This window comes from Pongo abelii, chromosome 10 (assembly GCF_028885655.2).
Source record: "Pongo abelii isolate AG06213 chromosome 10, NHGRI_mPonAbe1-v2.0_pri, whole genome shotgun sequence".
In the NCBI taxonomy this organism is placed as follows: domain Eukaryota; kingdom Metazoa; phylum Chordata; class Mammalia; order Primates; family Hominidae; genus Pongo; species Pongo abelii.
The window spans coordinates 47,314,632-47,326,809 of record NC_071995.2 but is presented as its reverse complement, the minus strand read 5'-3'; the positions used below and the strand labels follow the sequence as shown (position 1 = coordinate 47,326,809).

The 12,178-nt window shown below is 59.0% G+C and overlaps 1 protein-coding gene across 1 annotated transcript in view; it reads right to left on the bottom strand.

Moving 5' to 3' along the window:
* KCNH3 (potassium voltage-gated channel subfamily H member 3) overlaps positions 1–12,178 on the bottom strand; it is a 19,306-nt gene extending 7,128 nt beyond the window's left edge. Inside the window, exons 1-10 of the mRNA XM_024256988.2 lie at positions 11,716–12,178; positions 10,084–10,317; positions 9,451–9,585; positions 8,373–8,506; positions 7,694–7,937; positions 7,136–7,293; positions 6,826–7,033; positions 2,014–2,292; positions 1,546–1,745; positions 857–1,106 (exon numbers count right to left, since the gene is read on the bottom strand). Of these exons, the coding sequence (XP_024112756.1) occupies positions 857–1,106; positions 1,546–1,745; positions 2,014–2,292; positions 6,826–7,033; positions 7,136–7,293; positions 7,694–7,937; positions 8,373–8,506; positions 9,451–9,585; positions 10,084–10,317; positions 11,716–11,791 (1,918 nt within the window). The 5' untranslated portion in view covers positions 11,792–12,178. The remainder of the gene's footprint in view (positions 1–856; positions 1,107–1,545; positions 1,746–2,013; positions 2,293–6,825; positions 7,034–7,135; positions 7,294–7,693; positions 7,938–8,372; positions 8,507–9,450; positions 9,586–10,083; positions 10,318–11,715) is intronic.

The window sequence follows — 12,178 nt, the reverse complement described above, 5'->3', positions numbered from 1 at the left end:
TCCTGCCAGTCCCAATTCCCCCCAGAGCACCTGGGAGCCCCGTGGAAGAAGCATGAGACTTGGCACCAGGTGGATGGGGCTCCAGCCCCGGCTGGCCAATTCCTAGCTGTTCATTAACCTCTCTGACCTTGGCCTCCTGCTATGCAAAATAGGAATAATGGGTTTTGTGAGGTTAGAGTGAGACAAAGCATCTAAGGAGCTGGGACAGGGCTAGTCACGCTGTGAGCCCCCTGTGATCAGCACTACTATTGTGTCCATTCCACACCTGCAATTTCTTCGTCTGCGTCTAGGGAACTGATTTCCTTTTTCACTTCCTTCTTTTGCCAAGAAGGGAAGTATATACACTGTAGATACCATTTCATCAGAACAAGTCTCCCTGGCTGTTTGGAGACTGAGCGCTGTCACCCATCTGGGCTCTGGGCCTGCTCTGTGATCTGCCCCAGGAAAGTCACATCTCACCATTCCCGGGGGACCACAAGGACAGCTTTTGTTCCTCCCTTTTTTTAGCCCTGCCTGACACTCTCCCCAGCACTTCCATCCCCAGCTTCTGATTTTCCTCCTGAAGGAAGGGCAGCTCCCCTCTGTCCCCCATAGACTGGCTCCTTTCAAAGGCTGGCCCTCCACTTGCTCGGCCCCAGGAACACCTGCGAGATCGTGTCCACCTACTTACGCTGCCACCTTGCAGTCACTGGGGCTTCTCTGAGCTTTGACCAGGACTCCATAACTACTCCTGAGTCCACCCTGGCTGTTTCTCTCTCAGTGGCCTTGTGGAGGTCCCCTCTCCAGCTTTTCCACAGATCGGGGCCATGGTCTCACACATATGTGCCCGCATGCCCTCTCTCCCACCCTCACAAACCTAGGATGGCGAGCACGGTGCCACCCTTGAGCACCTCCATGGAGCCAGAGCAGACAAAGTAGAGGGCCTGCAGGGCATCGCCTTGGTGGATGAGGTACTCGCCCGGTGTGCAGAAGGCGGGCCGCAGGGCCAGAGACAGTGCCCGCAGGCAGCCGCGGCTGGCTGCCTCAAACAGTGGCAGCTGCAGGACCTCCTTGTGCAGGTGCATGGCGATGTCTGCGCGCAGCTCGTCAGGGAGGCTCTGCAGCAGCTGCGGGCGAGCAGGTGCGGGGGTGGGGGGGTTGGGAGTGGCAGAAGAGGAGGTGGCCTCCAGCCAGCCCCTCTCCACCCTGGCAGGCCTCAGGAACAGGGGAGGCATGGGAGGGACGTGAGGCCTCTCTCACAACTCCAAGCTCCACACAGGGTGGCAGCGAGGGGGCTTCCTCCACCTCCCTCTCAATCACTTTAGCGCCCATAGCAGCCCAGCTTCCCACCTCAGTGAGCACCAAGCCCCCAGACCTAACTGGGGTTCAGAGGGCCCTCCAAGCCTTCTTAGCTGCCCTCTGTCCCATGCCTCTGTCCCCCCAAGACAGAAGGGAGGCACAGGGGCCAGAATTCTGCATTCATCCTCCCCCACTCCTGATAATTCTAGGCCATTGCAAACCCCCTGAGGCAGCAAAGGCTGGCAGGCCCAGCCCTGGAGGCCGCACCTCGGTGGTGTCGATGCCATTGTTCACTGCCCAGGTGGCCTGGAAGTACTCCAGCATGCGCTGCTTGAGGGGCTTGGGGATACGGTGGATGCGGATGTAGTCGCGCAGGTCGCGCGTGCGGCTGTGGTACAGAAAGCGGCGAGCGTACATGCGCTGGATGATAGCCGTCACGTTCCCAAACACCACCGCGTGCATCAGGGCTGGGGGAGGGTGACGAGAGGGGGTCACCTAGGGGACCTGGCCCGGCCTGACACCACGCTGGGCTCATCTGTCCCCGGCCCCGCACGCTCCTAGGCAAGGCCCGAGGGCCGCTGTGCGGGCGGAGTCTCCCCCACCCCCGGCCTCGGGTTCCGCGGCCACCTAAAGCGGAAGAGCCCCCGGCCTCAGGCCCTCCGGGGAGTGGGACGGCGCCGCCTGCGGGCAGAAGTCTGGGAGTGGCCCCGGGAAGACGCGCGCGGCCGGGCTCACCGCCGATGAGCATGGTACAGATGGAGAAGATCTTCTCGGTGTCCGTGTTGGCGGACACGTTGCCGAAGCCCACGCTGGTGAGGCTGCTGAGTGCGAAGTAGAGGGAGGTGATGTAGGCGCTGCGCAGCGACGGGCCGCCCAGCAGCTCCAGCCCCGTCCCGTTGGCCTCGCTGCTGCTGCTGCAGTTGTCACTCTGGCCGGAGCTGTTCCCTCCAGTTGGCCTCCGGCCCACCAGGTAGTAGGGAGTCTCCAGTCGGCGGGCCAGCTCCTGCAGCCAGCCTGAGGGGGAACAGGAAGGCCTGAGCAGGCAGGAAGACTGTGGGCGAGGATGCCGGGCCCTGGGGGTGGGGACACGCAGACACAGACCCAGCCCCATGGCTTCCCGCCGCTTTGCCCCTTCACTGCCAGCCTAGCACACCCCTCTCCAACCCCTCAACCCTCAGAAGAGTCTGCCATTTCCCCAGCCAGCTCCTATTGGCACTGAGGATGACACAAGGGAAATCACACCCCTTCCCCCATGGCTGGCACCATCCCAGGTAACGGGCCCAGTCGGAGGGCCTGGCTGGCGTGGGCAAAAGGACTGGGGTGCTCACTGCATTCAACCACAGCCTCAACCCCAAAAGATGGATGGTGAGGCCACCTCCGCCCTCACCTCCGCCTGTCCACCGGGACTCCTCTTCCTGCATTTCTCTGAGCCCATCAGCTCCAGAAGGCCCTCCCTCCCCTCCCCATTCAGTCTCATCCCTCCCCACAGCCACACAAACCACTCAGCCTCACACACAGGTCCCAAGCACGCCTGCGTGGACATGCACACACACTGTTAAGGCTATGTGTGTGCCCCACACAGTCAAGAAGACAAGGACACATGTATGCCCCTTACAGGCGCCTCACCACAGCCACTCACACTGAAAAGGCCTGTGCACACTTGGGAGAGGGACAAAGGTACACTGGTGCCTACACGCTGTCACTCAGGCAGGGGGTGCAGACACACTTTCGTGGACAAGAGCACACAGGTGAATACATTCACACAGGTGCGCGCACATACACACACAAACACACACACACGTAGTCACAGGCTAGACTGGGCCACGGAGCAGAGGCTGGATTGCCCCTCAGCCCGAAGTTCTCCACGTGGCCTTGGCATGGAGTAGGGTCGTGCACTGAGGTCTCTCCCAAGCCTGTGTGCTGGGAGTCACTCTTGAGCCTAGCTGGAGGGTTGCAGGAGCTCTAGGGTGTTGGGTGGGGGACCCCAAGGTCCACAGAGGTCCTGGCAGAGCTGGGGGCCATGGGGTGCAAGGGAGAGAGGGCAGACTGGCTGATCTAGAATGGTGAGGCAGAGGGTATGTGTGGCTGTGGCTTAGGGTCGCAGGATGCAGTTGGACCCCACCTCTCCACTTGTGCCCTGCTCCTCCCACCTCAGCACAGACCCCCTACTCCAGACTCTCCCCAACACTTTAGGCATATGGATCCTGTGGCCCCCACACACTTGTCATCCACCTACTCATTCATTCAACAACCTCGCACACTGTGCCAGGAGCTGGGGGCTCCATAGGAGCTCCCTGAGGGCTCCAGTTCAGAAGGGCAGGTGACATAGGGCCAGAACTACATCTCAGAGGTGCCACACGGCAGGAAGGGAGGGGGGCTCCAACCAAGTGCCATGGCTAGGGCTAGAAGGCTCCTGAAAGAAGGGACATTTGTGCTTGGTTTCAAAGGGTAGTTAGGGTTTTGATACAAAGAACCTGAGGGGGTCATTCCTGGTGGAGGGACAGGCACGAGCCAAACCTGGAGACTGATATTTTAAGACAAGTACAAGCAAATAGCTCAGTTTGGCTAGAATGTGGGGTTAACACTGAGGGCATTACATTCCAGGCTAAGGAATTTAGGAGGATGTACTAAGACCTGCACCAAGGTGGGGGCTCACCTTCCTGTTATCTGAGATGTGCTATAAGAATGCAACGGAGTACATGGTTGGGCGCGGTGGCTCATGCATGTAATCCCAGCACTTTGGGAGGCCGAGGTGGGCAGATCACAAGGTCAGGAGTTCCAGACCAGCCTGACCAACATAGTGAAACCCCATCTCTACTAAAAATATAAAAATTAGCCAGGCGTGGTGGCACATGCCTGTAATCCCAGCTACTCGGGAGACTGAGGCAGAAGAATTGCTTGAACACAGGAGGCGGAGGTTGCAGTGAGCTGGGATTGCGCCGTTGCACTCCAGCCTGGGTGAGAGTGAGACTGTCTCCAAAAAAAAAAAAAATTGGAGTACGTAAAACTCTTCACAGTCACTGTTTAGTTGGCCTCTAAGGGTGAAGCCACCCAAAGCCAGATGCCCAGGATAGGGAAGGTGGGGAGAAGCAGCAGGACACAGGGGAGGGTGGCAGGAAGGCCTCTGATCTCTCAGTCTTGGCTATGGGGCATCAGCAGCCCCTGAAGCTGGGGCCAGAATTGTGCCTCCAGGTGGGCGGGGTCAGGCCAGCGGGAGCTGTCCCAGAGGCTGGGGGCTCGCACACCAAGGAGTGCCCTGAGTTCTCTCCCTCAATACTCAGCACAGTCTTGTGAAAATCCAGCCCACCTCCACTGGGCTAGTGGGAACCTGGGGAAGGAACTCTGTCCACATCATGGGCAGTGGAAAAGGAAACCCAGGCAAGGAAGCATGGAGAAGGAGCCACCCACCAGACTGAACTGGGCCAGCCGCCCACCCCTCCCACCTCAGCCTCACCTCCCCCTACAAGGAACTCTCCTGCCAGGGCTGGACTTGGAGAGGTCTGGGTTTGGTGCCAACCTGGTTAGGGGGCAGATTCCCTGGAGAAAGAGGAGATGATGATGTGAAGAACTTGTAAAGTCTCTAAATGTAGACTAGTACCGGCTCAAATGGAACGAAACCACTGTGGAACTCAGGGTTCAAGGGTGAAAGAATATAATGTGTATCTGCAAGGGTCGACCCACCCTTTCCCATCCTGTGGAGCTCAGAGACTCTTGGAAGCTAGAGGTGTCCTTAATGTCAGATCAGGAACCCCTGTGAGGTGGTTGGAAGAGAGGAGCCTCATGGACACAAGACCAAGGGTGTCTGGGTCCCATTTCAGGGGGCAGGAGTGGACCTGGGGATTTGGTGTCTCAGCCCACTTTGGGGGTGGTGGAGACAGGCTTTGTTTCACCCTTGTCCATCTCGTGGCCCTCTGACTGTGTTTGCCATGTGGCCGTCTGACCCCAGAGCAGCTGCCACCACAGGCTTCCTCTGGGAATAGCAGGCACCAAGGAGCTGTCACTGCCCGGAGTGTCCTGGTTTCCACCTGCTCCGCAGCGAGAGCACTCGGGCGAAATTTCAAATGGGTTCTCTGTGACACACACGGGCCTCCCGTGAGCTTGCAGAGGGAGAGAGGATTCACAGGAGGCTTGTAGTTCCCAGGGAACTGATCAGACCGGGTTTCTAAGGCTGACCCGGACACCTGGTGACTCCGCCAAGGAGCGGACAGTCATAAGAGGCCCACCTGCCGGGCGTGGTGGCTCACGCCTATAATCCCAGCACTTTGGGAGGCTGAGGCGGGTGGATCACAAGGTCAGGAGATCGAGACCATCCTGGCTAACACGGTGAAACCCTGTTTCTACTAAAAATACAAAAAATCAGCCGGTGTGCTGGTGGGTGCCTGTAGTCCCAGCTACTTGGAAGGTTGAGGCAGGAGAATGGCGTGAACCCGGGAGGCAGAGCTTGCAGTGAGCAGAGATCACACCACTGTACTCCAGCCTAGAAGACAGTAAGACTCCGTCTCAAAAAAAAAAAAAAAAAGCCTCCTGCACCTGGAAACCCGGCTAAATGTCAGTTACCTGGAAGCTGACAGAGGGCTGGAGGGCTGGGGAGGAAGAGGCCAGGTTTGATTTTGGACCTGAGGTGCAACGAGAGTTAAAAACAGCTGGAATGGAATGGTTTGGCTAGAGAAAGGGTGGAAGTTGAGATGCTCATTCAGTGGTGTCAGTGGAATGGCCGAGGGAAAGCAAGGTGAAGGGGGAGAGCTGTGAGGAAAGGTCTGCAGACCCTGGAACTTGGAGGAGCTGGGAGGAGGCCAGCTGAGGGCTGCATCACCCACAGCTGAGAGGAATTATGGTTGGCAGGGTCAGGTGATATAGGGACTTCAAGGAGGATGAGGGTTTGGTCCCAGAAGGTCACTGTGACCTTCCAGGTGACATTTTGGGTGCAGAGGTGGGGGTGGAAGCCCTCCCAGCAGGAGTTAAGATGTGAGTGGGTGGTGAGCAGAGGGAGGAGCTGTGGAAGGAGAAGAGGTGACATGAAGGAGAGTGAAGATGCTGGGGACGCAGAAAGGCTGCTTTTTAGGCCAGGGGAGAGCAGAGATGCAGCGGGGAGAAATGTGGACTAGAGATGACAGGAGAAATGTGGACTGGAGGTAACAAGAGAAAGGCAGGGGCCTTGGAAGCCAAGGTGGTGGGGACAAGCTACAGAGAGGATGCGGGGGGAGGGATGGGGAGTGCCGGGTGTCAGAGAAACCCTGGAGGACAGTGGCTCCCTGCTTGGCCTTCCCAACGGGGCAGGGGTTTAAGGAATGTGACCAACATTTGGCTACAGAAGGCCTGGATGGGCGACTGGGACTCCTTGGGCTTTCTCCACAAGGCCCAGCTGCTGGAGAACAGGACTGTCACGTGGTGGTGGCTGTCACACTCACACCTGCACACCCTCTTCTCTGATTTGCACATGTGCAGACTTGCACAGGTCCCTGACACCACACATCTGCACCCACACTGGCACTCACACTCCTCTGACACAACTCCCTCCCCACCACATGCAGAAGGAGCCTCCAGTACCAATCTCAGGCAGCTCGGATTCGCTGCTCTCGATCTCCCGCTGGCCAATGTAAAACCAGACGCAGGCGACCCAGTGCGCGAGCAGGGCGAACACGGCCATGAGCAGTGTCAGCACCACGGCGCTGTACTGCGAGTACCGGTCCAGCCGAGGAAGCAGGCGCAGGAGGCGTAGCAGGCGCACCGTCTTCAGCAGGTGGGCCCCGAAGTACTGAGATGCGGGGAGGGAGGGAGGGAGGGAGGTTAGCGGGCTGGCCCTGCCTGTCCCCCGGCCAAGCCCACCCACCCACCCAGCCAGCCCGGTCACACTGACCACGTTGACCTTGAAGGCATGTAGCAGGTCAAAGGGCAGCGCCGCGATGACATCCAGCAGGAACCAGGTGGTGACGTAGTGGAGGCAAATGGACTTTGGGGCAAACACCACCTGGCCCGACTTGGACACGAATGTGGTACGGAAATTCAGCACAATGTCTGTGGGGAATCCGGGTGGGAGTCAGCACCGGGGTTGGGGGGCAGCCACTCTTGCCTGGACACCTGGCTCACTTTCTCAGTAGTTGACACTGTCCCCGGCCCTTTCCATACATCATCTGACTTAGTTCTCACAGTAATTATAACAGGTAGACATCATTTTGCCTATTTTACAAAGGGGGAATCTATTTTATGGAGGCTCAGAGAGGCTTTGACCAGCTCAGGGTCATATAACTTCTAAGTGGCAGATGTTTGGAACCTAGGTCTGATTTCAAAGCTCACAGGTTACAAATGAGAGACGGCGAGCGGGGCACTGTAGGGCCCTGGAAGCCATGTGGACTATCCTCAGCAAAGCCCCAGGGCACCAGCAAAGGGTGGGGTGGAAGGGGCAGAGTGCACGCACCAAGGATGAAGAGGACCTCCACGGCCAGGTCACAGACGCTGGGCGGGCCGCGGGCGGCACTGGGCTCCCGTGCTGTGCTTACACACACGCTGTAGGGCACGGTGACAGCCACATAGAGCGTGGCGAGCAGGATGAAGCCATCCCAGGTGGCTCTCAGTGCCCCACAGTGCAACAGGATGAAAGGCGACTTCCGGATGGCGGCTACTTTGTACTCAGGCAAGTTTGGTTTCTCCCCAAACACTCCCTGAGTGAGGCAGGGCAGGTCCAGGCAGAGAGGAAAGAATATTGGCACAGGCTGAGTTTGGATAGAGTCTGGGACCTACATCCACCTCCTTTCTATCCCTGCATTATTGAAGCAACATCTGCTTTGAGATGGCATTAGCGTCTCCATTTTATAGATCAGAAAACTGAAGATCAGGAAAGTTAAGTGACTTAGCTGCGGCCACACAGCTGCTTAGGGGAGGAGCCAGGATTGAACCAAGGCCCATCTGCCTCCCAGGCCAGGACTTTCTTCTGATGGATCAGGCATGTGATCTTCCCTCCTTCAGTCCCAACCCCCAAAGTGCTGGCAAGGCCTGGGTGGCCCCTAGGACATTCTCTCTGTGGTAGATCAGGTTCCCCTTCCCCATCTCCTGCATCTGCCCATCCCCTCTCTCACACATCCCAGGGCTGAGCCCACCTTATTGAGCTTGTGTTTGCCCTTGGGCTGCTTCTGCAGGTGCCCGGACAGGTGGTAGAGCACAGCCCGGCTCCGCCGCCGGTTAGCATTGAAGCCTTTGGATCGTGCCCGGCCATATCGGCGCCGGCCACCACCTGCAAAAGAAGAGGGGCCCATGAAGATGATGGGTGTGTGCCCACACACCCTAGCTCCGGGTTAGGTGTAGGACACAGTTGCTGGCCCATGGACTGGTCTGGCTCATTGACCACTTAGACTGTTTAGAGTTGGGGGCTCAGGTATTCCTCACTTCCTGGGTTCACTTGCCCAGCCCAGCAATGGGCAGTCCTAGGAATGCTTACAGACACTACCTCTGGGGTCTGCTTCCAGGAAGAGGAGGTTTGGACCAGAGGATCTCTACGGGGAAAGGCCTGGGACAGGAAGCGAGGAGGTACCTCACAGGGCCAGGGTGGAGAACTAGCAGGAGGCCGTCAGCAGAGGTGTGGGAACTTAACAGCAGGAGCCCAGGAGCTAGTGCAGGGACCAGAGGGTGACAATGAAGGCTGACATCATGGAGAGGCAGACCCAGCACTGGGAGTACGCGAGTGGGAATGGAGAGTACTCCCAGCATCCCCAAATGGCAAAGAGGCCTTGACAGCTTTGTAACCTGCCCAAAGGCCCGCCCCAGCCTTGGAGAACACAAGAGGGGAAAGACTCGAAGAACTTAAAAGCAGGCTTTGCCCAGAGCTCCACCCCCAGTCAGGTTTGCTGTAGGAAAGAGGAACCTTGTGGGTCTGTGCTCAACATTATTAACTGGTCAGAAAGTACCTGCTTCACAGGTACAGTGGGGTTTGTTTGCTTTCAGTTTCTTAATAAAGTTGACTTAAAAACTCCAACTTTATCTCAATCTGTCTATTTGGAAAAAATATTCCCATACCGAGGAATGTGGAGATGAGAGGAGCACAGGCCTCTCAGGCAGCCTGAGTGGGAGTGAAATGAATGCAGGGGGCATGGGGGACCCCCATACTCAGACTGGGTGCCAAGGCCCCGCCCAGGCCTGCGGCACCCAACACCCCAAACCACAGCACCTACATGCACCTACCTGTCTCCTTCCATCTGTCGGGGCCCCCTCGGTTCTTGGTTTCGCTGATGTCCTTATGAGAGACTAGGAAGAGAGCCACCTCCCCTTTCTCATTCTTTATGGGTATCACATCCAGGAGACACCAGAACGGGAGCCCTGGGCACAAAAACAAACTCAGCCCACCTCCCATTCTCGGCACTGCCTGAGGTGACAGGGGCCCTGGCTCCACTGACATCCCGGGCAAGACACAGGCAGGATCTAGCGGTTTCCTGGGGGAAGGGCTGGCAGTCCAGTTTCACTGAGGGCAGGGCTTGATGAAATTGGGGGAAGGAGGCAAGGGAGAGCAAACATGGCAGTCAGACCTGTCGTGTGGTAGATCTGCCCTGCCGAAATGCCGATGTTTTTCTGTTGGATGCGGGAAACCCAAGGTTGGAACTGAATGCAGGCTGAGGCTAGGGTGAGGCAGGTAGAGATGGGGAGCCAGGGGCAAGAGGTGGGATGGAGCAAGAGGGGTTGGATGGGCGGATGGGAAGATGGGATGAGATGGGGAGATGGAGAAGATGACAACAGAAAGGAGGAGGGACAGTGGATGGGGCTGGTGCCAGGCTGGGTGAGACTGCAAAGGTGAGGCAGGCTGGCCAGGTGGCCCCTCACCGCTCTTCCGGTACAGGATCAGCTCAGCCTTGAACTCCTTGTGCTCGTCCAGGGCCTTGCGGATCTGTTGGCGGACGAGCTCACTGGTGTCTGGCCCATAAAGGAAGGAGCAGGCACAGCCCCGCTGCATGACCTCAGCTCGGGAGAAGCCCGTGAGGTCACAGAAGCCATCAGAGCAGTAGACCACGGGGAAGAGCCCCGCCACCTGGGCGTTGCCCAGCACGAAGTTACTGTCTGCAAGAGAGCACCTCTCAGAGGAGGCGTGGGGTGAAGGGGCAGGAGGCCTACCACCCCTCCTTTCCCAAATGCCTGCAACCAAAGAGTGGGTTTTCCAAACCCCAGGAATCCTGTGTGTGTTAGGGCAGGGCTGTTTATGAATGGCGATCAGTGTGTGTCACCTGTTTGTCAGTGCCCTGCAGCAGGTGTGAGTACATTCAAGGATCAGCACGTGTGAACTGAGGTCGGTGAATGAAGCGCTGTGCGGGCACTGTGCCCTCTGGAGGGTGTCCTGAGCAATGTGGGGTAAGAGCTGGGATTGGGGAATCCCTAATGAGGACTGCACTGCCAGCTCTGGGCCAGCCTCAGCCCCACCTCTACTTCTGCCAGGCTCACCCACTAGCCAGGTACCCAGGTTGGCTGTCTGGCTTCTCCCACTGGGACACACCTAGACTGGGAGGCAACCCCAGACCACCATACATCCTGCTGTCTGTGTTTTAGCCCTAGCTGCCTGACCTGGCTCGGGAATGAGTGAATGTGATCAAGAATGGGGGTGTAAGAATGGTGACTGAGCACGGGAGCCAGGAGCCAGGAATGTATTGGGGAGTGGGGGGCACTGAATCAGCAGGCTGCAGGAGCCAAGCACACTGGCAAGGCAGATGGAGGAGCCCGGAGGGGGGAGAGCGCAGTGCTGGGCTCCCACCCCCTATCAGGAACCTGAGACCAAGGAGGACCTAGGCAGAGAGCTGGGAAGCCCCACGGGGGATGTGAGGGAGAGGAGGAGGGAGGGGCTTTCATCACTTCCCTTGTGCTCAGAGCCCTCAGAACCGGGGATCCAGAGCTCCGGGCGCCTTCTCCAAACTTCCCCAGTCCTGATGGGAGTCCCCAAACCATCTTCTTGGGGCTAGATGGCCTCCCCAAGTCTAGGGGGTTCAGGCTATGAGACACGGGGCTTGGACACACCGTGCTCTCCCGAGTGCCTCCTACTCTATCTCCGTTTGCAAATCTCTTTTCTAAATCTGTTTTTTGAGCCCTCTCAGCTGTCCCTGAGCACTGTTCACCCGCCTCGCCTTACCCCACCAGTCCGAGGGTAGTTGCTGCGACAGCGCCAGACGCAGGGGTGGGATGGGTCAGACTGACTAGGTTCGGGTTCGAGACCCGGCTAAGAGATAGCATCCCAGGACCCACACTCAGGGACTTCTGGCCCTGTTGCCTCGCCTGAAGCAGTGTTGACCCCGAACCTTCGGGGAAACAGCGCCTAGCAGGAGACGATGGCCCCAGCCTCAAGAGGGGCGGGTAGGGAGGAGAGGGTGAGAACAGGCCGGCGCCAAGCTGGGCTACTGGGGATTCGGGGAAGGCGGGAGCCCTGGCAAGGGTCCGGCGGCTCGGGTGCAAGTGGGCGAGGGTCGGACTCACGCGTGCCGTCGAAGCGCGTAGCGATGGTGTCCAGGAAGGTGTTCTGCGGCGCCAGGAGGCCCCGCATGGCCGGCATCTTAGGCGCCCGCGGCTGCCCGCCCCATCCCTCCGGGATGCGGGGACTCCGCGCCGGGGGAGGGCGCCCAGCTCGGCCGCCCCCCGCCGGGCCCCGCGCTCCCTAGCGCAGCCGTCGGGGGGCAATGCCCAGACCGGGATCTGGGGTCCCGCCGGACGCGGGCGCGCGAGGGGGCGTCCGCGCCGTCGGGGCCCGGAGCATGGCGCGCGGCCCCTCGCGCCCTCGCCGCCCACGAATCCCGGGCTCCAGGCCCCGCGGCCGCCGCGCTCTCAGCACCTCCCGCCGCGGCAGCGGCTCGCGTGTCGGCTGCGGGTGGGCTTCCGCTCGGCTCCGCTCGGCGCCGGCTCTCGGCAGCTCCCTCCGTCTGTCGGGGAGAAGCTGCAGCCT